At 30.6% G+C, this 27702-nt stretch overlaps 2 protein-coding genes across 7 annotated transcripts in view; one reads left to right on the top strand and one right to left on the bottom strand.

The window, feature by feature from the left end:
- Positions 1-175: 175 nt before the first annotated feature.
- LOC148629233 (phosphatidylinositol-glycan-specific phospholipase D-like) lies at positions 176-27071 on the bottom strand. Of its 4 annotated transcripts, none has more exons than XM_088546562.1 (25): positions 27011-27071; positions 21139-21245; positions 20412-20470; positions 19820-19898; positions 19403-19500; positions 17925-18035; positions 17501-17549; positions 16712-16772; positions 15824-15931; positions 15341-15368; positions 13448-13587; positions 12196-12385; positions 11571-11707; positions 10803-10921; positions 10101-10186; positions 8595-8708; positions 7979-8053; positions 7153-7303; positions 6914-6969; positions 6419-6504; positions 4783-5113; positions 4259-4346; positions 3265-3368; positions 1109-1186; positions 176-845 (listed from the first exon to the last, which is right to left on the bottom strand). In XM_088546562.1, exons 2-25 carry the CDS (start codon positions 21236-21238, stop codon positions 738-740), a joined length of 2556 nt encoding a protein of 851 aa, XP_088402688.1. In that variant the 5' UTR covers positions 21239-21245; positions 27011-27071; the 3' UTR covers positions 176-737. The 4 variants fall into 4 exon arrangements, with proteins under 4 accessions (XP_088402688.1, XP_088402699.1, XP_088402678.1 ...); XM_088546573.1 differs by lacking the exon at positions 27011-27071 and adding an exon at positions 26986-27005 and having other exon boundaries at positions 587-845; XM_088546552.1 differs by lacking the exon at positions 27011-27071 and adding an exon at positions 22426-22565 and having other exon boundaries at positions 587-845.
- LOC148629232 (jouberin-like) overlaps positions 26983-27702 on the top strand; it is a 46866-nt gene continuing 46146 nt past the window's right edge. For 2 of the 3 annotated variants that reach the window (XM_088546525.1, XM_088546542.1), the window contains exon 1: positions 26983-27122. In XM_088546525.1, coding sequence (XP_088402651.1) covers positions 27110-27122 — 13 coding nt within the window. In that variant the 5' untranslated portion in view covers positions 26983-27109. The remainder of the gene's footprint in view (positions 27123-27702) is intronic. The other variant, XM_088546533.1, reaches the window with a different exon arrangement.

The raw sequence follows: 27702 nt of genomic DNA, 5'->3' as shown, positions 1-27702 counted from the left end.
AAACAACAGCATAAATTACCCAAGGATGAGTACAGAAGGATAACTGAGTGACTTCAAAATCCAAGTCAATGATCAAAATGCAAAAACAAGAAATGCTGATGATATAAAAACTTCAGATAAGGAAAATGAGACAAAATATCATAAATTAAAGCACTTACAATACAAAAGAAAAAAATAAAAGCAAATCTTTCTATGTATTATTTTCCAGATACAAAATGTATATTAGACTAAAAACCACAAATAACATTATTCAAGATTTTCAACTCTGCTTTGTAGACAGCAACTTGTCAACAAAAAAATGTAAAATTTGTAAGCTGTTAGGACTTATAGACCCTATTGTTCCAACTTTGGGAAAGTCAATGAAGAGAGCCCACATAGGCTTCCACAAGGAAAATTCTTTTGTTCTAACCAAGCCCTACCTCGTGAAAGCATGCTCCTCAACTTAACACAGAAGGTTATATTTCCACTTTATAACAAATAATCAGTAAAATAACTTGTGTGAACTTGTTTGTTACTGGTAAATGATACTTTTAGACCACACCAGATAATCTGCAAGAACAAGATTTTAGTGTGGCCTTGTTTTGTGTTGAAAAAAAAAAACTGGACTGCATCTGATAATCTGCCAGCACCTGATTTCAGATTTTCTTTTGGCCTTGTTTGTTATGTCCAGTTTTGAAAAAAATATCTTCTAACCAAATCAGAAAATCTGCAAGCACGAGACTTTTGTGTGGTCTCACTTATGTCCTGTGTTGAAAAAAATACCTGTAGACCACACCAGATAATCTGCCAGTACCAGGGTGGAACAGTCCAGAATCATATGTCACATCAGAAGAGAACAAGTATGCCTATTGAAATAAGTTCAAATAAATGTAAGTAATTATATACTTGGTAACAATAGCAATTATTGTATAATATATGCTTTTTTCAACCCAATTCCAAAAATAAATCAATAATCTTATTACATGTATTCACCTTTTCCATACTTTTAATATATTTATAATTATAATTCAAGAAAGTCAATCACTTCAAATGATCTCCTAAAAATCATTTAAAAAAAAAAAAAACGAATAGGAGAAAATACAAAAAAAAATCCATTTTATACACTTACCTGATCTTTTATAGACACTGAATGTAGTTTGAATCCATTATGGCTTTGTCCATTGTATGAAGGAGATGTAAAGTTAGCCTACATAACAAAAAAAAAAGATCATTAGAAAATTTAGATTTGATTATCATATTTATACATACTACATGCATTAGATGTTATGTACACTTTTACAATGTTTGAGATTACTAAAAAAGGCTTAGAAAACAAAATTTTAATAAAATATTGCACACATACAAATTCTTTATTCAACAGGTAAAGTATATCAAAGTAATTCTGGCTTATTATTACCAGGTAAACAGGAATCATGAAGAGAAAACTTTATGTAAAAATGACAGATAAATTGGGACAATTCTACTTTAAAGTACCAGTACTATTATCTGGTATAACTGGTAGATCAAAATGGGGCAAATCTACTTTAAAGTACCAGTACTATTATCTGGTATAACTGGAAGATCAAACTGGGGCAATTCTACTTTAAAGTATCAGTACTATTATCTGGTATAACTGGTAGATCAAACTGGGGCAAATCTACTTTAAAGTACCAGTACTATTATCTGGTATAACTGGTAGATCAAAATGGGGCAATTCTACTTTAAAGTACCAGTACTATTATCTGGTATAACTGGAAGATCAAACTGGGGCAAATCTACTTTAAAGTACCAGTACTATTATCTGGTATAACTGGTAGATCAAAATGGGGCAATTCTACTTTAAAGTACCAGTACTATTATTTGGTATAATTGGTGGATCAAAATGGGGCAATTCTACTTTAAAGTACCAGTACTATTATCTGGTATAACTGGTGGATCAAAATGGATATAATATGTTTTCACTGTAGGACAATCATATATTTTTTTTATAACTTGGAAAAGAATTGAAAAGAAAAAAACCAGCAAAATATTTTCCACAAATTTTCGCTCAAAATCAGAATTATTCACCTCAGAAAAAAATGATTTTAGATTTTTCCTTGTTTGTACCTTTATATGGAAGGACATTCTTCAAAATTTATTGAATGAATAAAGCATTACTTAAATAAACGATTAGATGAAAACAGAAATGGCTTTTTGAATATATCAACTACAGAATATTAAATTCGCTAAAATAAGGATTTAGTCTCTTATTAAAGTTTTTTCCATTGTGGTCATTCTGATAACATTTCTGTCTGGTTTGAGACTAAAGCCCAATTTTGTGACACAAGCAGTAGTGATGTTAACATTTGTAATTACTGCTCTTTACAAACTGCAAATTCTACAGGTCCTTTCCTTAGAAACAAATCAATGAAATGTTGATCGATAGTCTGAATACAAGTATGACATAAAATATTTAAATGTGTCCAATGCCATCCCTAGAACCAGAATATGGAAATCTCATTAAACTCAACAGGCTGATTTGTATCCTAATGTTTTCATCACAAAATGTTAAAATACAAAAAAAATGTCTACAAAACAAAAGTAAAATCTGTCTAAAATAAAAGAAAAATACAATCATGTATATTTCAATTTTGTTTAAAAGTGTCTGGTTTAATTTAAACAGGTTTTAGGATTATTCAGGGTTCAGTTTAGACAGGTTTTTGGTTTATTCAGTGTTCAGTTTAAAAAGGTTTTATGGTTGTTCAGGGGTCTGTTTAGACAGGTTTTAGAGTAATTCAGGGTCCAGTTTAGACAGCGTTAAGGATTATTCAGGGTTCAGTTTAGACAGGTTTTAGGATTATTCAGGGTTAAGTTAAAACAGGTATTAAGATTATTCAGGGTTCAGTTTAGACAGGTTTTTGGTTTATTCAGTGTTCAGTTTAAAAAGGTTTTATGGTTGTTCAGGGGTCTGTTTAGACAGGTTTTAGAGTAATTCAGGGTCCAGTTTAGACAGCGTTAAGGATTATTCAGGGTTCAGTTTAGACAGGTTTTAGGATTATTCAGGGTTAAGTTAAAACAGGTATTAAGATTATTCAGGGTTCAGTTTATACAGGTTTTTGGTTTATTCAGGGTCCAGTTTAAACAGGTGTTAGGATTATTCAGGGTTCAATTTAGACAGGTTTTTGGATTATTCACGGTTCTGTTTAGAAAGGTTCTACTGTAAAATCATTACCCTATTTCAAATTTTAATGACTTGAAACAAAACACTATCAGAAAATCCTTGCTATAATGTATTAATTTTTATACCAATTTTGAAGGACATGGGAAATCTTCAAGGCAGTAAGGAGAAAAAGTTCCATTTCCTTTCATCATATGAGCACCACCATAAAACACAAACAATCTTCCATCTTCTGTAAAATATAGCATCAAATAATGTATCATTTCAAAGTCTTTTAAAAAGTATCAGAATTTCTTTCAAAAGTTTAAACATTTAATCTATGATTTAATAAATTCATGAATTTATTGATCACGTTTATTCAAAAAAAAAGAAAATGTGAAGTGAAATTTTGTAATATAAGGGAAATCAATAGGTCTCACTGTTTTAATTTTTAAACCAAGTCATCCCAAAAACAACAAAAAGTTGCTGAACATATAGAGGTAAAGAAAAGGACAAAATCCTTTAATATGGTTGGACAAAATTGATTCTTCTAATGTCCCTAGAAATGCTACATAAGTGAAAGTTTTATTGAATCAATTTACATATTTAAAAAAAAAAAAAAATAAGAATATGCACTTCACTATATAAATCTATGGGAATATTATTGAAATACTGAGACCTCGTTAAACAATTCATTAGGATTATCACCCTTTGGAGTCCTCTGACAGTAATTGTATTCCTTCATGCGCACCTACATATGATACTCAAACTTCCTATACAAGTTCATCAAAATTCCTAAAGAACGTTAGAGGAGTTGCTCTTACAAGAAATGTAGACGGACAGACAGACAAAATGAAAGACTGATAGATGAACAGACATGGTGTATCCCCAACTTTGTTTGCGAGGGTATAACAAATCATTGATGATTTACCTTGATTAAATAACTTATTTGATATGGAGTAACATGGAGTAAACATAAAATTGCCTTGACTAAGTGTAATAGAAAATCTCCAATAGAAAATTTCTTAAAAAACCTTAAATTGTCAAGTGGTTCACCGTGGTCAAGTTTGAGTTAAGAAAGGATATGAGGAAATCTCCAATTTTATGATACTGGGCTCTACTTTGATAGTTTCAATTACTTACTTCTGTTTTCTAATTTGAATGGATATTTGTTCCCATTGGGTTCACTGATAACAAGATCATCCAACCCATCACCATTCAAATCTGTCAACTGAATAAAAAATGCTTAAGTCTATGAATAACTGAAAAATACCTTTGATCTCTACATTATTGGAAAACATGATAGAATAATAGTTTGTGATATTGTGCTAGACTTTAAATTTAAGAATAAATGAAAAAAGTTCATTGATTGCATGTTTCCCTCTGACAGCAAATCTACTACTTGTCAGTTAGTACTGGTGCTATCAGAGAGTTTATATATTGTATACATTTTCTGTTTCATATATAATAAAGAGGGGCTTGTAGCGAATTTAGTATTGTGTACAATGTTTTATTTATTTTTTTTTTTTTGTTAATAAAAGTTTTACCATTTATATGAATGTACAACTGTATGAAGCATTTCTTATGTTTTGACTTTCTTTTTTTCTATCAAATTCTTTAATGCAAAAATAAAACTTCAGTAAGTTGAAGACTTGAAAAAATCTCACCTTTACATCATACCCAAATCTCCCATATCTCCTATTACTATCAAATGCAGATACAGTAGAAAAGGGGAGGTAAGTCATATTCATTAACACTACACTGCCCCCTCTGTAGATATTCTCCTTATTACCATCCACACTGCCTTGTACATCTCTACCAGGAATGCCAATTGCTATAACTAATGATTTGTTATCATATGGATATCCTACATCAGCACTGAAGCCAGCTGAATCATATTTGCTTTGTCCTATCAGTGAGAAATTATACTTTCCAATACTAATAACATCCAGTCTACCAACACTCTGTATATCATTGACTGAGTATGTACAGTTATAGCTAAAATAGAATTTAAAAAATTAGCAGCCACATAGAAGTCAAAACCCAGACTGAACTATAGTTTTGAAACAGATGTAAAGAATAAGGTAAATCTGTTTGTTCAGAGAATTGTTACTGTCCCCAGTGGAGTCGATATAAAGAATAAGGTAAATGTGTTTGTTTATAGAATTGTTATTGTCGTCAGTGGAGTCGATGTAAAGAATAAGGTAAATGTGTTTGTTTAGAGAATTGTTATTGTCGCCAGTGGAGTCGAAGTAAAGAATAAGGTAAATGTGTTTGTTTATAGAATTGTTATTGTCGCCAGTGGAGTCGATGTAAAGAATAAGGTAAATGTGTTTGTTTATAGAATTGTTATTGTCGCCAGTGGAGTCGATGTAAAGAATAAGGTAAATGTGTTTGTTTAGAGAATTTATATTGTTGCCAGTGGAGTCGATGTAAAGAATAAGGTAAATGTGTTTGTTTAGAGAATTGTTATTGTCGCCAGTGGAGTCAATGTTAAGAATAACGTAAATGTGTTTGTTTAGAGAATTGTTATTGTCGCCAGTGGAGTTGATGTAAAGAATAAGGTAAATGTGTTTGTTTAGAGAATTGTTATTGTCGCCAGTGGAGTCGATGTAAAGAATAAGGTAAATGTGTTTGTTCAGAGAATTGTTATTGTCGCCAGTGGAGTCAATGTTAAGAATAACGTAAATGTGTTTGTTTAGAGAATTTATATTGTTGCCAGGGGAGTTGAAGTAAAGAATAAGGTAAATGTGTTTGTTAAGAGAATTGTTATTGTCTCCAGTACAGTCATGTACAACATTATTATAATGTGATGATCACGACATGAGGATCCCCTATTCCTTTACAGGAGCCCTTTACATTCCAATAAGTCAATCTGTTAGTTCATCAACAAGTATACATGGTTATATGACTGAGAAACAAAAAACAAGTGCATTTGTTAAAGTTAATGAAGTTATGTGAATTTCGTTTAAATGCAATATTCAAACATCATTTTATTCTGTACAGTTTTTAGTACTATATGAGTCTTTTTTTTTCAATTTCAATTTAAAAATCCAAAATCCAAGACTTGAAAAACTTGCTTTTGTCACATAGAAAACATATCAGTCAAGGTTTTTATAAGTCAACAAAGATCTTAATATCTAAAAAATGCGACAGAAATTAAATTGCTTTAAAAAAAATAGTGATTCAAAGTAAAAGCTGAAATACTAAAGATGCATAATGAAATAACAGTATTTTAAATGAAAAAAATATTTTGTTATTTATCTACAAGAATTGGGTGTTTGGGCTTCATAAAAACCTTACTAGTAACATTTCCTGTAGTTTGGTGAGCTGATTAGGATCTTCTCTTGTTTAGATGACATATGGTGACCAAACCATGCAAAAGATTGCTGTTCAAAGTATTTACAATATAAAGTAAGTGATTAAAACAAAAAACAAATGTTTATTAAACTTAATCAATTACAACAACACATTTTACAATATATCAGCAGTGTCAGAGATGAAAGTGATGTGGAAGGAGTTCAGAATGTGGCTTATTTAACCAGGATTCTGATGAACTCAAACTTATATCTAGACAAAGAAACTTGTATACATTGTAAAGACAATGTTGTAAACGTCACATTTATGTACATTAAAGTAATATGACTTCTGACCTTGTTCAACTGGAGTAGTCTAAGGTAAATACAAATTTGGCTAAGTGAACACAACTTTTGAATAAGTAGCAAACCATTAAATCACTATAAATGATGCTAAATACAAATTTTGAATATCAAATCACAACAACTTTGTTAAAACTACCTGCTCTAATGCATGAAGTTTCCATTTTAGTTCTGTGAACTCAAAACTTCTTTTTGCTGAAAAAAGACATAACCAACATTAAATAATGTCAAAACCTTTTTATTTGATGATCTCTTGGGAAAAAAAATTCTATGAATATAGAATGTTAATAGAACTAGCAATAAAAGCAAATATTCAATATTTAAGCTAACATTGATGAATATGTTGTGCTACAGTTAATCATCTACAACTGATCTTACACAGAATAGTTTTACTGGCCATTAATACAGCCACCATTCCTTCTTGTCCTGTATCTACTGTATAGAATGGTGCTCCTATCACAAGATCTGGCTTACTGTCAAGGTTTATATCTGCTGTAGTCTGGGTGTAACCTAAGTTGCAATACTTTACCTAGAAATGAATCAAAGACAATCAGTCAAAATTCAGAAAGAGATAATTAAAAAGTTTAGGTTGTTCCTATAATTCCGATAATTTATTATAGTTTGATTTTAATTTTTAGACTTTTAAGGTGTAATATACTTGTCTTATTTATTTATCTATTTTTGACAATTTCAAGTCAGATAAATGTTAAGTATAGTTTTCTTTTTTTAGAGTTTTACTTTTTGCTTTTTTTATCGTCTCTCATAATTATTAATAGAATGGCATTAATATTTTTTAATTTTTGTGTAAATTTTTTATGTATTTTATATGTATATGTTAATGGTGAGACGTAAATAAAATAAATATCTATCTATCTGTTCAAAGTTCAATCAGCTGACATTTAAATATTTCAAACCAACAACCTTCAATACTCAAGGTGTGCTTACAAGACCACTAAGGCAATTCATCTTAGTTAGGTTCAGCTAATAATTTTTTATTGTTTAACAAAGTATAAATCTTTTAAAGAATAAATTATCATAGTTGAGAAAGTGGTCAGTAATACCCTGACCAATAAAGAGTAACACAGGAAAATTAAGCAAGATAGTTTAGTCTTTAAGATTCAAACATTTTCAATTGAGAAAGAAAGATAAATCAAAATAATTCAGCAATATTACCTAATTTAAACTAAAAATATACAAATTTTACCTTACAAGTTACAACTATATCTGGTAATGTAAATCTTCTGTTCTTTATTTTACCCAAATAGATTGACAATAACCCCTGGAAGAAAAAACTAAACCATTTAATTACTTTGTCCTTTCTTTAAAAGATTGGCAATGGAAGAGAATGATATTTTCACAATTGTTTGACCTGTTGTTACATTACTGCTAATTCAAAATATTCTAATCAGGAAAACACAGGGCATATATATTGTGTACAGAGTAGTCAAACCAGTAAATGAAGGAAAAATAAACCTGTATATACTGGTCATTAATTCTTAAAAAACTGAAAATTGATAAATTTAAAATGTTTCTTTTTATCATTCCAATTTGTAATTTCAGTGCTATATATTGTAACTTACTTGTTTTAATGCTATATTTAAAATGTGATACAATGTATTGGGACAAAGTCATCTGATTAAAGAAAAAAAAAGGAAATGTTGACAGACTAATAGACAAACAGACTGACAGGGTTAATGTGCTATACCCCCAAAATGTTTTTTGCTGAGGGTAAAATTACAAAATGTGATTTTAAATTCAACCATACTAAAATTTGTAGTAATTTTTAAATTCATAATTCTAATGCTAATGAATAAACTTACATTGTAATCTACAGGACTGCTGTTGTAGTAGGCTGGACTACCAATAACCAAATCATCTATACCATCAAGATTAATGTCAATTAGTACTACACTTGTACCAAATCTAGATTGAATCTGTGTAGGATAAAATATAAAATTACTTGAGCAAGCTCAAAACAAGAATATCCTAATTTCAAACAGACTTACTTTATTAGTATAACATTAAGTTTGATTATTTCTTTGAAGAAATCTGACAGTTTATTTTTCATGCACATCTGAGTATGATATCTTACCATCCTACAAAATATCATCAAAATCTTTACTTCTTTATGAGGAAGTGAACATAGCAGATACGTTGAAAGACAAACAGATAAACAAGATAATTGCTGTAGACACCCCTGGCAAACATTTTTAAGGGGTTACAGTGGGAAAAGAATGACTAAATTTAGCAAGATACACACCCCTTTATTATAATGATAACCTTAAGTTTAAACATAGATAATGTCTTTCATAATTGGCATTCTGATCTATTTTCATTGAAATTCATATCTTTTTCCTCTTTTTCAAACTATGTTGAAAAAAACTATGGCTAAAGGGACTGTCCTTTTTTTACAACTTTTTGATCCCTTATAACTTCAACACAGTAAGAGAGTTTCTGAAAAAAATGCAAGTACCAATTTTCAAAAGGAATCCAATAAAATTTTTTTTTAAATTGGACCAAAAATAAAAAAGTTGATTTTATAGGGTGTGGTCCTTTTGACCCTTTTTAACTGAAAAACCATAAAGAGATATTTGAAATGTTATTGAAAAATGCAGGTAGGCATTTTCATAAGGAATTAAATAATAAAAAATTTCTAAATCAGACCAAACATAAAAAAGTCAAATTTTTTGTTTGTTGGGGGGGGGGGGGGCTCTATGACCCCTTATAACTCCAAAACCTTAAGAGTAATCTGAAATCGGATTGAAAATATGCAGGCAGATATTATCATAACGAATACAATAAAAAAAATTTTTGAAAACTAACCAAAAATAAAGAGGGTAATTTTGTGGCCCCTTTGACATCTTATAACTCAAAAACAGTCCAAAATACATCAAATCTGCTTGCTACATTTGTTTACCAGAATTAAATAAGGATCACAATAAAATAGAAATAACCTATTAGAAGAATAAACAAACATTCTACATGGGTTTTATTAAACACCTATTCTAACTCTTTTTGCCTCTTTATTCTAAAATGGTAGGGGCCAAAAAGTCCAAATTACATAAGATCTTTCTTTTAGTGGTTAATAAAATCATAAAAAAAATTCATAACAATTGGTCACTACAACTGAAGTAATCACACAGAAACAAAGCGTCCACAGATAACGACAATGACAATGGTGATGACTGTGCCATAACAATAATCAACCACAATTTTTTTGCAGTCACATAAAAATAACTCTGATTTCTTTCAAATGTTTAAAAATTTTCTCTGAAAGAATCTGCAAGTATTAAACAAAACAATTAGTGAAAAAAACATTTAAAAACCTGATTTGGTCCATCAATGACAGTAGTATTGATCTGTTGATATTGTATATTATCAAGGTTCACCGTTGTAATATCTACAATGGAACCTGAAAATTGATGAGGAAAATTAAGTATGAATAACTATTACAAAACTTATACAAGGGGTTTGAATGTATAGCTTCCCCGTCATATGGAAGTGAAAATCATGACTTTGAATGTATAGCTTCCCCGTCATATGGAAGTGAAAATCATGACTTTGAATGTATAGCTTCCCCGTCATACAGTAGTGATAATCATGACTTTGAAAGTACAGCTCCCCCGTCATACGGTAGTGAAAATCATGACTTTTAATGTATAGCTTTCCCTTCTTATGGTAGTGAAAATCATGACTTTGCTAAAAGAATGCAAAAAAGTCAAGTGCATTTTTAATCACTGGTTTAGAATAGAAGACATAGTTATGCCCAGATCCAGTGAGCTTGTGATTTTGGAAAGTGAGGACCCAGAACAATGGGGGCTTCCGTGCTGTTACCGGTATTTGCCAAAAAACTAGTTTCTAACAAAAAGATGTTCTGTAGAATTCTCTGATTCACTAAAATAATACATAAATAATAACAAAACTGGTTTTCTTTAGTTCACTTTGTAACCACTAATTAACAAGCAAAAATGGAATTACATTATTTATAATGGCAATGTCTGTCTAAACTGTAAAAAATGAAAACATACCATTTCCATAAATAATATAGACTCGTCCTCTCTGCCAATTGTTGACCTGACTGTAACCAGGGGAACCAATAACTATGTCCTGATAACCATCACCATCAATATCACCTGATGACATAGACCTGGAATCACATGATCTTGTTACTATAGAAACTATGGGTACAAATCAAGACTAACTAAAATGTCTGTTTCACTTTTGGGACAATAAAGCTGATATAATGTACAGAGCAGGTAAAATGACATTCTATATTTATATACACACTAAAAAATTACAGCAGCTTAAAACCACTAATGTTTTCCATTCCCTTACAGACAACATTCACAAAAGGGCACTTACGTTTGCCCTCCCTGCCTTTGTCAATCGCACAAATCAGTTTTCCACACTTTTTTCTGTAATGCTTGCAAATATACATTTGATACTTTGTACATTATTTAAGCATGACAAGTAACGTATCTTCAAATTTTTTTTTGTTTTTGTCTGTTCTGTTGATTTTTTGCTGAGTTATGGCCCTTGGTCGATATTTGGTACAATGCTTTACCATAACAAGTTACAAATCAACTTAAAGTGTTGTTCCTTGGACTTAGAAAATTAATGCAGACTCAGTTTTCCTCACTTTTCTCGTTCACAAATTAATCATGAAGTTTGTATTCTGTCCTCTGTAACTTCCCCTGGTAGTTGACTTTGTATTGCCATGCAATACTCTTAGAATGCTTGTTTCTTAAAAACTGCATCACCAAAAATGCTTCTACATGTTCTAGCTTCATACATACCATCCAAATTTAGCATAAGAACTGTTGACAAGATATTTTGTTACAGGAATATTTGAATTTTTTTCTGGAGGTTTCATTTGATGATTTAACTTCTGTTTCATCTGGTTAAGTTCAATTCTTTTTTTATCAATAAGCATCTATAACATCAAAAGAGACATTTGATGTAATTCAGAATTCATGAAACAGTACTGATGAATCACTAAAAAGTTCCTATAAATAAATATTGTAAATTCAGAAATTATTGCAATGTTTCCATCATGGGGAAAAATGTAACTGACTTCATATTGCCATAATAAAACCTCCCATTATGAATATTTTTTCATTACTGATGCATATTTTCCCATGAAGTTGCAAAAACAAAAATTTCTATTTCAGCTGAAATAACAAAATCACAATACGTAATGCATGTACGAATTTACTGTGGATTTAAACTAAATTTAAATTGAAAACAATTGTATTACATCTGCAAATTGTAAATTTCAAACATTAAAAGGACAAACAACATGAAGGGCACAGTCTAATTTCAAACGATCATTAAAAACATTTTATTTTCTATAAGAGCTACTTGACATGATCTTTTACATATTCTTGTTTTATTTTTTAAATCTTCCTCTAACATTTATACCTTTAGGTTATTTCTAGGCTGAACTTTGATCCCTCTGTGTGTTTTGGTAATGCTCAAGTCTTCAACAGTTAAACCATGGAGATCATGCTTGGTATAAAAACCATTCTTTAAGGTCTCCTCTTTTCTATTGACCAAAGGTTGTGTCTTGTTACAGGTTACAAACAAGGGGCTGTGGGTCATGTTACAGACACTGAAAATTTAGGGGAATCTTTTAAACAGCATGTAAGAAGACACTGCCAACCAAATTATTTACTGGTACCTAAAATTTCATTAAAAATACATGTATAATATAAATTAGTGGTCGCAATGAATAATTGAGTACTTGAAGGCAGAGTGCTTGAATACAGTTTTAGTACTCAGATACTTGTTTACATTTTAAATATCTTGATACAGGTTAAGTTCCCTTGGCAAAATGTCACTTTGTAGCACTGAACAATATCAATTACCAACCTACAAACAACTAAATTGTAAATGTTTTCGGATCAACACAGTCTCAGAACACTAAATCATAAGCAGTGAATGTCAATCAACATGACTGGTGTGCAATGAACATTCATTGTTCTATAACTTATGATAAATTAGTACACGTAATTAGAAGTCCATTATTTTGTTGACAAACTATAGGACTCCACAATTAACTTACTGATGCCAAAAAATTAGCTTTAAATAAAATTTCTACCTATTGTTAAGATGTCAAACAACATCATCATATCTTAACTTAAATGGTGTATAAAAAGTAATGACAATTAAACTGCATCCTCACAAAAACCAATATTTTCACCAGACCTTGAAGTTTTAATCAAGTACATGTACTTGCAAGTCTCATGACTGAGTACTCGAGTATTAAATTTCAGATCATTTGCCACCTCTGATATAAATGTATAAGGAATATATGCTTACAGTATACTTTGACTCATTATTACAAGTTTTTTGTCAATATAATTAAAATTAGACCTACTAGTTGTTCCAATCAGTCACTGTATGTAGGATCTAACAATATTCTATTATGTTCAGATGACCTCTTTATTCGGCTAATCCAATTTCAGCTTAGGGGATTTTGAAAGCATTATATGAAAGTAAAATCCTGACAATTCTCCCAATAAGAAGTTGTTAGATATTACATGCAGTGACTGAATGGAACAATAAATAAGTCTAGTTTTAATTGCTTTTCTTTGCTAAAAGTCTTCTGGATTCAGAATGGTAACTGTATATTTTTTTATAATTCACCTGGTTCCATGATTTAATCATATACCTGGTTCCATGATTTAACATAGTGATAACATTGTCCCATTTTCTGTGTGTCCATCCAACCATGTCATTAACTCCTCCAAGGAAATAATTTTCCATCTCCTGGACTAAAAAGGGACTCCTATCAATGATTCCTGGGTAAACCTTCAATTCAATAAAACATACTGAAAATTTAATCTTTTTTTTTTCTTTTTAAGTTATAATATAGCAATTACATAGAATGAAAAAGAAAATACATTGATTTATTTGTCTTAATATGTAATTAATAAGTAACACTTTTGAAGAATTTAATGGGTAAGCAAGATTGAGCCAAGTAATTAAAACAAGAGGCTCCCGGGAGCCTGAATCACTCACCTGGTGAAATTTTGCCTTTCAAGTGCAATAAATTAAACAAGAAGTTGTCCAACAATTTTGACTTAAGAAAACTTTGATAGGATTTATCATAAGGATCAATTCAGTAAATGAAAGTCTAAATCTATCATAGTTTTCAAGACAATGGCTGAAAACTATAAAAAAAAAAAAACAAAAAAAAAAAATTTCCCCTGTCAAGGACAATAACTCTTATAAGAATGCCTCTGACAAATTTTATGCCTGAAGACTTTTGTAGTCCTAGGATCATTTCAGCTACTGAAAGAATTTGGCTAAACCTAACTGTTTTGGAGATATATGCAAAAAACTACTGTCTGACCCCTATGTTCTATTTTTAGTAACACTGGCCATGTTTTTTGACGGATCAAAAAAATCCCACTTTAATTCTATGCAGGATAACCCAAGAAACACTTATACCGAGTTTTGTTTCAATTGGTAAAATAGTGTCGAGAAGATTTTTGAAAGAAATAACATTAAAAGTAGCAAAAAACTTTGAAAAAGAGCAATAACTCCAACATGGCTTAATAGATTAAAATGAAAATTTGACCGCAGATAGATCTCATCATGCTGAACACTTTTACCCCTTTCAAAAGGAACTAAACCTATCCATTTTAGAGATATATGCGAAAAACTATTGTCTGACCCCTATGTTCTATTTTTAGTAACAGCGGCAATGCTTTTCAACAGATCAAAAATCCCCACATCAGTTCTATGCATGATACTCCAAGGAACAATCATACCAAGTTTGGTTCCAATTGGTCAATTAGTGTCAGAGGAGAAGATTTTTGAAAGAAAGAACATTAAAAATAGCAAAAAAACGTTCAAAAAGGTCAATAACTCCAACGTGGCTGAACAGATTAAAATGAAAATTTGACCGCATATAGATCACATCATGTTTTTTTACATCAGTTTCTCCAAAAAAGGTATAGTGTGATTGGAACATTTTTTCAAAAGCAATAAACAATGATGTATTTACTACCCGTCAGATGTTATCTTGAACTTCAAATTAGGAATGTCGGATAACTTTAATAAAATAATGTCTTCATTGAACACTTTTACCTGGTTGGAATTGGGCTAAACCTAACCGTTTTGGAGATACATGCGAAAAACTACTGTCTGACCCCTATGTTCTAGTTTTAGTAACGGCGGCCATGTCTTTGGACGGATCAAAAATCCCTACCTCAGTTCTATGCAGGATACTCCAAGGAACATTCATACCAAGTTTGGTTCCAATTGGTTAAGTAGTTTCAGAGGAAAAGAGTTTTGAAAAATTGTTAACGACGATGATGACGGACGACAACGGACGCCAAGTGATGGCATAAGCTCACATGGCCTTTGGCCAGGTGAGCTAAAAACAAACAAGATATAATATATCTAAAACTACTTCACTGTCATATGTTTGACATGTAGCAAGTATTACTAGGCTTATACTTAGTATCCTTTAGTTCAAAATACAACAAACAAATCATAGCCATATGAAAAAGTGTTGTCATTCTTTAATAACCTAATATCAGTTACTAACAAATACCTCATACTTAGCCAAAGATGCAGCTAAACTGAAATAAAAAATGTTCTTAATCAGTTTTAATATCTTTTTAAATAATGAACGATTGAAGATTCTTCATTTTCATTTTCATTCATTATCAGTAAGTTTTAAAAATAAAGCAAAAAAAATTTCCTTTACAAATATTTTGTACATGTATAACATTTAAAACGTGAATGCATAGAAGTCAAAATATTCAGTACCAGCTTGATATGACAGCAGAGGTCAAATCCTTAACAGCTGGAACAAGTATGGACACAATATTCGAACTTGATACCACTCTGATATTGGATTGTGGTAAATTATGGGAAACAACATAAGATTTCAACCAAAATGAAAGTGATTGAAGAATTGGAGATTTGCAATTAGACATTAAACCTCTGAAAATATAATTTATGTAAGTACAGTAAAGTAAGCTATGGTTACATGTTGTACATCAGAACAGGTCATTAGTGTATTTAATTTTACCTTTCCAGAAGCATCTGTGATGAGCAAACTTCTATATCAAACAATGAGATCCTATTCTTACCATATAGCTCATTGTAGATGTTGAACAAGTCTGTCGTAGGAACATACCTGAATGCCAAAAATTAAAGCTTTTTAAATGATTGTATTTTTTTTTAGTTTGAAGAAGAACAATAAGAAAAAAAATCATAATTATAGATAAAGATTATAATTTGACTTATCAACATTGCTCATTACTCTGAACATTCTAAAACTTCATTAAAATATTGAAATAAAAATATTTCTCATTTCAGTGCAGATTTCAATCTGAAAATTAATGTGCACTCTTTTTTTAAAATCAAAACAGCATCATTCCATTCTTTCAATTGTTTTTTTTTATGTGTTCAAAAATGATTTTTGAAGTTTTGTGAGACACTGTATCAAAAGCTTTCTGGAAGTCGAGATAAATGCAGTCTATGGATTTTTGGTTGTCTAGGTCATCTGTCCACTTCTCCATTACTTCTACTAGTTGGGTAGCCCAGGATCTTCCCTGTCTAAAGCCATGTTGATGACTTGTGAATAAATTTTTTTCCCACGTGTTCCATAATTTTGTCCCTGATTATTCTTTTTATCGTTTTAAATGTAATAGAGGTAAGACTGATCCGCCTATAATTAGATACTTCATATTTGGGCCTTTTTTATGAATTGGAATGTTTACTACCTTCCATGCCTCTAGTAGTTCCTCATTGTCCACTGACTTCTTGAAAATGTTAGTGATAGTTGGTTTGATAATACTTAATAATCTTATTTGTAATACAATGGAAAAGAATGTGGAAATGGGGGAGATGTCAAACAGACATTAACCCTATCAAACTGTTTAAAAAAACAAACAGCCAGTACAAAATGGCTTACCACTTATCAAAATCTATCATTACATCTGCACCAAGGTCAACCATACTGACAAATTCACCACCTGATTAACAAAAAAAAAATAAAACACACACTATTTTTTTTTATATACATGTATTTGATTTTGATTAAAAACAATACATTTATTTCCATTCCAGAAATTTCACTACCAGGGATAATCAAATCTTTTACTTCAAAAAACATGTTTTTATCATCAGGAGGTTTAAACATGTTTTTTATTCCTTGAAATTGGCTGTTAGGGTGGTTGTCTTGTGGATATTTCCCCACAACTTTAACTTCACTATTGTATGGATGATACATGTACATCACTGTGTATTGAATCTCTCAAATAAGTTTAGTGAAGGAATCACAATAGAGTAAACAAATGTAACAAGAATAACAAACAACACAGATCACATAAAAATGTTCCATTCCATTATATACACAAACATATTTTAAAAATTCCATTGAGTCTTCAAGTTCAAGTACAAACCTAAAAGGTAATTTAATCGTAAGTTTGAATATAAAATGTATGAAACTTCATTCATATGATAATTGTTCCCAAAAATAGAAATTTGTACTAATCTTAAGAGTTAAAAGAGTCCACAACAGATGGATGGACATCCATATTGGATATACCACCCCCTTGAAGTGGAAGGTGTAAATATCATTACAAACATCACTTATTACAAAAAAAAGTTTGGATTATTTTCATGTATTTGGATGTATTACAGATAATACAATTAGCAAGAGAAATAAGCTAACAGCATGCTAAAATCATATAGCACTAACCTAAATCACCAAAAGTGTGAGCTGATTGGAAATCTCCATGGAAATTTATCTATAAAATAAAATCACCAAAATATATGTAACTATAATTCTATTTAAGTCATTTAGTCTACTTAAGTTTTACATATGTTAAAATGTTAGTTTCTGTGGAGGAGAAATTTGCTAAAAAACACAGCAGACTTTATCACAAAATATCTTATGTGTAAAATCAGTTGTAAGAGTATTATGGCATCATAACTTACGACTAATTTTACATATATAGGTAAATATTTTAAAAACCTGCCCTGTTCATGTAGTCAAGGTAAGCTAAGATAAATTGAAAATGATTTCCTCGGAAAGTCAATTCAATATAAAACCATATCATAGATGGCCATGAAAAAAAATGCAAATCAACTCCCATGAACTAGGGTTTAATTATTATACATACATTAGCCATAGTTGACAGGAACCCTTGCGTTATTCCTAAACTGTGCCATACAACATCTGCTACTTGATGGGATACTACTCCCAAAAGAAATACTAGTAGTTTCTCTGTAGCCTATTGAAATGGAATTAAAACATGCTTTACTATGACAATCAACATTGATAACTCGTAAAATGAATATGTACTAAGTCGTAAACTGTTAAAAAGACACAAAATTTTACCTAGGAATGGTGCTGCTGCACAATTTGTGATTGGTCGTCTAATGAATTTGGCATATTCTCCCTTAATAGCAGACGGAGACCTACAAAAATTCATATTTTACTTGTTAGCTCACCTGGACATAGGCCAAGTGAGCTATTGCCATCACTTGCTTTCCGTCGTCGTTGTCATTGTTAACAATGTTTTAAAACTCTTCTCCTCTGAAACTACAAGATCAAACCAAAACCAAACTTGGTATGTATGTTCCTTAGAGTATTCTCCATAGAACAGATGTGGGGATATTTGATCCGTCTAAAAACATGGCGGCCATTACTAAAAATAGAGCATAGAAGTCAGACAGAAGTTTTTCACAGAAATCTTTAAAACCATTAGGTTTAGCCAAATTCTGTTATGAGTTAAAGTATTCAAAATGATGAGATCTATCTCTGGTCAAATTTTTGTTTTAATCTGTAAAGCCATGTTGGAGTTATTGCCCGTTTTCAATGTTTTTTGCTATTTTCAATGTTCTTTCTTTAAAAAATCTTCTCCTCTGAAATTACTGAACCAATCAGAACCAAACTTGGTATGAATTTTCCTCAGTGTGTTCTGCATAGAACTGATGTGCGAATTTTTGATCCATCGAAAAACATGGCCACCATTACTATAAACAGAACATAGTGGTCAGACAGACGTTTTTCGCATATATTCCAATACCGATATGTTAAGCCAAATTCTATCTATTGCAAAAATGGTCCTCATTATAAGGCTTACAAAAGTCTGCATTAGGTCAAAGTGGTCAGATGACTCCTTGTTAAAGTTATTGACCTTGAAAGGTGAAAAATGATGTTTTTAGTATTTTTTAGTCAATATCTTCGAAACCATAATAGGTAAAAGTAACTTTCAATTGATGAAATGATCCTTATGATTAGTACTACCATATTCTTCATTGAGTCAAAATTGTCAGACAACTCTTTGTTAGAGTTACTGCCCTTGAAAGGCAAAAATTTAAGCAGGTGAGCGATTCAGGCTCCTGGGAGCCTCCTGAGTAATGTTTTCTTATTACAGGTACTTACATTTTTTTTCACTAATAGCTTGTTTAAACTTTTATGTGTCCTTATTCTACTGTTTGTAAACAATTACAGACTGCACATTAATTTATTTGCCAAGATCTTAAGTTGGAAGGTATTGCTTTGGTATAGTTAATGGAAGCATTAAGGAAGTCCTCTGATCTATCAGGATATTTACCTGATTGAGGATATCCTTCTGATATACCATGGTATTACCTGATCCCAAGGTGGAGGGTATCTTTTCCTGATATAGTTAATGGAAGCATTTAGGAAAGGTGTCCAGTGTGTGTCCTCAGATATATCATGGTATTTACCTGTGAACAGATATTTCAAACCTGCCCATAATTATTGTAATCTAAAAAAATACAGATTATGAATTGCCTAAAACTAATGAATCATTTGAATGGAATGAGCAGATAGTTTGAATAACACAAAAAAGAGAGAAAAACATGAAGGTCTTAAACCATTTTAATTTTATCAACATTGCTATAAAAAATTTAAAAGCAATCAGTATATAACTTTTCACACAAAAAGATAATCACAGAATGACATTTACAACCTTTAATACCAAGTATCTTTTGGAAGAATCTACAGATTTCCTAATGTAGTTACTTATAAATTGAATTTACAAACCTCCAAAACATGGTGAAGAATAGAATGAATCTGGGAAGGTACTTCCTGCTTGAAGTGCATCTCTGTGTTTAAAAAGTATCTTGAAATATAAAGAAAAATATTCACGTGAAATCTGTGTGAATCTAGCTTCATGTCAGTTTACAAGATAAAATTCACTTCAGATGATATTAATTTATGTGAAGACTTCGTTTACCCAATATCCATGTGAAATCTGACAATATTTATTTGCTCGATTTAGGTAAACATACAAACTAGCAAATCCTTATATCAGTACAGTTCTAGTTCTAAAAATCAATTATTAAAACTGTTATTATTTTTAATTTTTAAAAGTTAAACCCTAACTGTGATTTTTTATCTGCAAGTTATCATGTATTAACTAAGTCCTCTCTAACATGATAAATTACTAACTCATTGATGAAATTATAACTTCAAAAGAACTTCAAAGGTCAAAGGCTCTAAGTCGAAGTAATATCATTTGTATACAATAAAAGACAGAAAGTAGGACCAATACTGGTTTACTTGAGTTACTTCCCTTGAAAAACTAAACAATCACTGACGCCATTTCAATATTAAGCATTTTCTACCAACCTACCTGTCTATAGTTTAAAATGAATCTGTCAGTGTTGTTGTAGAAATCTAGAGCTCTTCCACCTGTAGTAATAATTAATAAGAATATAATATCATGACTATTGTTATCAAATAAAATAATCTTTTTTATGCAATACTTATCAGGTACTGCTGTAAATCTCAATTGCTGACGCCTATTAGGAAAACAACTTAAGGGTGGATTGTTTCCCCTTTTGAAACCAAACATCAAAATTGGAAATCAACAGATGAATAGCCACACTTAATCATCTTGTACATTGTGTATTTACATGAATATGCAGTCAACATTCCATTTTAAAAACATTTGACCACATTTATAATTTGTGCAGCAAGTCTGAAAAAAAAATTATGACTTCTCATATTTTAATTCAAGATCAAGTAACAAAACTGCATGAAGAAACTCAACATTGTATTTTTAGGTACTGTGACACATATTCTAGCATGGACTCAGTTTATACAGTAGGAAGGTTGATATTATTCCTAAGGAAGGGTAAAGTGAAATTACAAGTTCTCATTATTTTTTCCTGGCTGAAAACATGGAGATATATATACAGCATTTGTTTGAATATGTACAATAACATCTTTGTTGATCTAAATAACTTTTTTTATTTTTTTTTGCAGAAATATATCAACTATATGGATGCCACATGAAATTTTATGGTCATAAATACCCAACATTTAAATTTATTAGTTCATTCAATATGTATACTTACTTATCAACATATGAGTTACACCTCCACACCCATTTACAACTTTTGTGACTGTTGTAAAAACAAGATATAAAGTAACAATCTTCCAAGGTTGAATTATCATGTTGAATCTATATAAAGAAAAGCAGTACTATTATTACTGATTTTCTACACATTTGTAAACAAAAAAAGTGTACTTGTTGTTATTCTTTATCATATAGTTATACTTCATGTTTGATCAACCTTATCTTACATGGACAAAAAAGTATATCGTCTGGTTTTACTGTGGTCTTTATTTGAAATAAAAGATATTGAAGTATATTCTGTAGTCATTCTAATTTAAAGGTACAAGTATGTGTCAGCTTCTAAGTTTCTCCCATTTGCCGTAATCGAAAATTGGTTTAATTTTTTTTTCAATACATTGATAACACAATCTGAAAAGCTACACACCAGGTTATGGAACAGTTACCAGTATTAACCACTGTAACAAAGTATTTACCCTAAAATTTGAAGGTACATGTAGGTGGCAAAACTCTCTTAAATTAATTCTTTGACGTGACTGTTAGACAGAGACTAAGTAACAGAATATTTGGGTCATTTAGGGATTTCTTGAGTCTAGGTTTCTTAAATTGGTAATAATTCATTCAATTGTTATAAGAAATGTCAGCAACTCACTCATTTTCACTTCAGAAATTGATTTCTTAGTTTTTGTTTTGCTTTCCCTTTAGTTAACCAATTCTTGTACTCATGTTCAACAAGTGGGTGGAAATCAAATCAAAATTGTAGCCATCACATTTTGTGGAAAATTCTTTGTCTCAGTAGCAAACTATTCCAAAACCCCATAAGTTACGCACTGGAGACTGTTAACGACCTTTCAACATGCAAATATAAGTGCCAATAGAGGGTTTATTGTGCATTTAGTTACCAACTATAGACTTAGCAGTGCTCGAATATTATGGATAGGTAGGGAAGCAGGAAACAGACATATTTTTTTTTTGTTTTTTTTTTGGGGGGAGGTGGGGAGGGGGGTTACAGGCTATAAAAATGTATAAATGACAATTATTGACCTTAATAAGACACAATCAGTATTAATACATTGAAATATACAATAATTTTAATACATGGATCCGATCTTGCATCTAATAAAAACTAGATATGCTCAAATATGTGTGCATTCTAGAGCATACAAGCATTTTTAACTACAGTTTTCATTGCATTTTTATTCAGGTTACACAGATAAAATTTTATCAGTTAACAGTACATTTGATTTAAAAAAATACTAGTGTTACACAGATATAAGTTAACAATAACCTTAGTTACACAGGTTCCAATGGTTTCATGGGTTACATCTGATCATTAAATGTTTCCCTTGTAGTTGTACAGCTTCTCTGTTTCCAGTGCATTTCAAGTATGTGTAAAAAGTGAACCCAATTGTAACTGTGATCGAAATGTACCAAATTGTGGTTCTGCATAAGAAAGCAGCTGAATTTGGAGTTTCAAATGTTAATATATTGGATTTTACACATATTTCTTGCAATATATAATAAAAACTAAAACTGGAAAAGGAAGGGATTTTAACAGATTCATAAGGTTGAAGTAGGGAGGTCGGTAGTGCGTTTATCGATATTCTTGCGAGAGCAAAATTCTCTATTTTGAGTCAACTTTAACACGTTAGAAAATGGTTAAAAATCCATTGCATGACAATAAAAATATATGTAATTGAAGATGAGACATTTCTCTTTCTAAATATACAACTTTCATTGTTATTGGAGTTGATGGTCATTTGGTACAAACGTTTGAAGTGACGATACTTTGAGAAAAATGGCCGCCTGAAAAACTATGTGTCAAAGATCATACCTATTTCAAAATTCATTCCGCAAGCTATTACTGGACCGATTTTCTTCATTTATGGCTTAAATTTTTGGAAATATCTTCAATTTTGATAATCCGGTTGTCAGGCTAATTTTTTGGTTACAAAACATATTTTTTACGTCATTTTAAGGAAAAACATGTTGAAAAAAAATAGTTTTTGCGTACCCGGAATGCACTGACAGTCGGATTCCGAAAATTTAATCCTTTCTGCGTCCATCCGTAACCCTGGTTTCAGAAGAAAAACAATAATAGCTTGCGGAATCGATTGGATATTAGGGTGGTCAGGGCGTGGTTTTCACAAAAATTAAAGCGGGACCGGTTATCGTTCTTGCTAACCGGATGTTACTGATCCGCCATAGCTTCTGTTAAGATTTTCGAACACTCGTGGATAAATGCCTTTTACCGACTGTTTTCTGGACGGATTTTTGACTGGTGGTGCAGACAACGATGGACCTAGGCCATGGAGGCCAATCACTTACGGTAAGTACCTAAATTATGTCTAATATAAGCCTAATCGCCCTGTTTCCGTAAGGTCAAATTCTAGAATGACCTTTTATCATCTGCAAGCTTAAAAACTATATTCACCTTCTTGGAAGGTCTGATTTTCGTTTGATTCTGCATGAGCTGATTTAAAAAGATTACTCTCATTTAGCATTAGTTGGAATATGTTTCCATAACATTTTTATTAAACGATGAATATGTAATGAGGTAAATTCTCCCAACGTTTGATTGCAATCCATTCAAAATCTTTCGGACTTTATCGACTTTCCTATATTATCGGAAGTCTCTGTATTTTACCTTGATTTTTTTCTATTGGTTGGGAGAATTTGCACATATTGCATTTAATTTCCTTGACAATTCAATTTTAATTTATATGTAGTGCCCAATTTATATGAAACTCACATGTTTAAGCATAAACCTTCTTTATATTTATTTTAACTGTTTTATTTATTCAAAATTATCATATGTAGAAAAAAAATCAACCTTAAATTGCTTCTTCAAATGATACACAACTTTTTTTTCTGGTTTTCATTTTATCAGTTAATATATATTAATTATGATTTTTATTAGAACAATTATCATGTAGCCCTGCTTGTACTTTACTTGATAAATAGAAGTTATTTGATGAGATTTATATATGTGGCAATTGCATATTTTACATATGACCTGCATCTTCTTAAGTTTACTTTATATATTCATGTACAATTTTTAACAGCTAACTTACATATTCATTTTTTAGAGGATTGTAGATGCTCTACTTATTTAATATTCATATACATGTACAATTGCTTGGAAAAGGTTTAAAATCCTAGTAATATACATTATTTATCATTTAATTTTAATTAATTTATGGTTTAATATTTTTTGGCCTTTTTAGGATCACATTGATTGACTCATAATACCAATCTTTTGTTGTATGTATATGAAACATACTTGTACTATGTTTTTTCTTCTAATTATTGATTTATTTCAGAAGAAAGTATTAGTAAACAGGCTGCCTAAATATTTATTTTATTTTGTCATATAAAAAGTAAACACTGATGTAAATTTTATTATGATTTAGTTTTATTTTCTGTTTGTTTTTCATCATTTTAGTTTCATTTTGTTGAGTTCTGGAGATGTTTTGAATTCATGGTAAGTTAGTTTTTATACTTTGATTTAGTTTAGTAGCTTTATTTATTTTAATAATAAAACTTTTGAGTCTTTTAATTATGGTAACAAATAAGCATTTACATTTGAATCATATATTACTTACAAGAACTGTCGATTAGTTTTGTGTTTAGACTCTGCTTTAAAACTGCCTCACAGTACATATTCATTGAATTCCACTACTTGTTTATTTCAGATGGCCTGAGCAGCATAGTGGGCTATGCTATGAGACGAATATGGGCCGAGTCTGAGGTAGGACCATGTGGGGTACAGTAAGTAGGGTAGTTCCAGACACAACTGAACCCGATAACCTGATTGGTAAGAGAGTTCAACACTTGATAGAAGAACCAGACGGATCACGCAGCGAAATTATTCATATTAAGTTTTTTAACATAACATTAATATAACCGTATAAAACAATCTTCTTGTTTTGAAATGAAGATAATTATTCTGGAAAAGGAAGTTTGGTGTTTTTAACTCCTTGCCACATCTTTTGTCAACCGCTTTGTGAGCAACCAATATCAAATAAAGTTTTACATTTTTTCAGATTGTTAGCAAACCAGATTATGATTTAATAGAAAGTAAACTAACTGTAAGTAAATTGATAAGGTAAATGATGTTAATAGGTGTAATGTCCTTATGTACATAATCTCTTTTGTAGATTTGGCAGACATAGTAGATCCTGGTGAAGAAACCCTTCTGGCCTGAAATGGAAACTTCGAAAAGTTCATTAAACTTAATCAAATGATGATATTTTGTTTATTATCATTTAATGTACATAATAGTACACATGAGGAAACAGCTAGGGCTTCAAAGTTCCATAGTGAAAGGATGCGCATTGGTTCAAGTCAATGTATTCATAAAAATTTTCTCAATTTCTTGGGAAAACAGCATTTGTTTTTGAAATTTTATTCAATTTTAACATAATAATGAGATTATTATTATGTTAAAAGACCCTATTTAAACAAGAAAACATTACAAGACTACATTAGGAATCTTAGAATTGACCAGACCTTGATATAATATTATTTTGCCACTTTTTGCGGCAAAAATGTATGTTTATTTTGATTATCGTCTGGCTTCATTTAAGGTATAGGCCTAACAAATTTTCATCCACATTAAACATTTTATAGCAAAATAAGATGAAAGTATCTTCATGTGATAGCTTAGATTCTAAGCTTTAAAATGGTACCACATAAGTATATGGTAGGTTGATATTTTGATCAATATAAGCATAAATATGCGGGTTTTTTTTTAAATCTGAAATTTTCAAAAATGTTCGATTTACCCCCATTTTTCAACATTTGCTTGTTGGTTTTTAAATATAATTCAATTATTTCTTGATAAAAATGTGTTTTTACATATTTAATCACAATAACAATAACTGTCATGTGCTAAAAACTGCTTTTAAATTCAAAATGTCTTTTTTTGTCTGACCTTTCGCCATTTTTTCCACTGAAAATAGCTCTAAAATTTACCCTAAAATGTAAATTTTCGACCTCAAAAAATTTTTTTGAGCTAAAAAACATGATTTTTCAAGTCAAGCAACTTTATTGCCACACAAAACAAGTGACAGAAAAAATTAATTATTTTTTTTGAATTCTTAGTAAGCAAAAATGTATTTTTTTGTTGAAAAAACACATTTAAAAAAAAGGGGGTCTGTCGCAGTGTTTCTGATTCCAATGAAAAACAAATCAGAGGTTTTGACATAATATTTGTTTATTTATTTCTGTTTAATGGATTACTCTTGAAAGAACAGCAAAGTATCAGATTTCTACTACCTTCCAATTTCCAAATATGAATATCCAAAAATGGCATTTTAATTCACGATGCTGTTGACACATAGCAAAAAAAAAACTAAGTCCAAAGTGTTTTTTTGCCAATTTTAAAAAAGTGTAATTTTCTTTGTATCTAAGATACAAGTTTCCTGAATGGCTTAAATCAAAGTATGAAATGGCTTTATTTAAATGATTAAGACACAATGTATGAATTTCTTTACCTGTTTGACTTATGTGGGCCACAGAAGTGCCCAAAATGTGACATTTTTGCCTTCGCAAGAAAAATGACCAAAATTTTGAACTTTAAATTGTAATAACTTTTGAACCCCTTGACCGATTTTAAAAATTTTTGCACCAGTAAGTTACATTTCTTGGGCTCTTTCAAACTAATATAAACTTGTACATTTTCTATATACTTCATATTTTGACTGACCTCCCTAGTTGAAGCCATTTCTAGCCTCTGGGATTGAATAATTTCGATTTAAGGCCACATAAGTAACCAATGCGATGAATGGTGTAAAACTGCATGTTAAGTACTCTTAAAGAAGAAAGCAAAAGAATTTCAATATACTTTAGATATCGTTATATTTTCCTACCAAAGACGGATGCTTAAACATTACACTAGGTCCTCAGCTATACCAAAACTTTGACCAATGGGGAGGCGCGTTACAATTCGTTGCTAAACGTAAACAAAAATGGCGGAAGAGGGTAAGTTGTTCAAATTCTTGACATTTCTTTCAGCAACTACAATGTTTTTACAACCCTGTTTTTTTTTAATTTTAATATATTATCTCGCATTAGATATACATCACTTTGCTGACTGGTTATTTATACTACAACTTAACCCCAGTAGTTCCAATTTTAGCTTTCTAATTTTGAAACATGATCTGACCTGAAATAATGACTGAATTTTGTTTATTTACCCCATCATTACTATAATTTACAACACAGTATGAAACTATAAGAGGTGACTTCTCAGAATAAGTGTAGAATATGAGGAGGGTGATACCTTAAATGCTCTTGAAGAAACAAAAATGAAAAACACTTTTTATAATTTTTGTTGGCACTGATTTATCATAGATTATTACTTCCATAATGGTAAAATTTGTAATAATGTGTGGTTTTTATTGCCATAATGCATTCTCCTTATTGTCATGTTCTGAAATGTATAAAGGCTGGACTGTCTGGCATTTGCATGGAAGTATGGTTTGTCATGGTCTGAAATGTCTTTGGGTTGAACTGTAAAGTATTGTTAAGCTAATATGCGTAAATCATTTTCATATACAGG

This window comes from Perna viridis, chromosome 1 (assembly GCF_037379345.1).
Source record: "Perna viridis isolate PV_CMFRI_1.1 ecotype Kerala chromosome 1, ASM3737934v1, whole genome shotgun sequence".
In the NCBI taxonomy this organism is placed as follows: Eukaryota; Metazoa; Mollusca; class Bivalvia; order Mytilida; family Mytilidae; genus Perna; species Perna viridis.
This window is presented reverse-complemented; position numbering and strand designations above follow the sequence as displayed.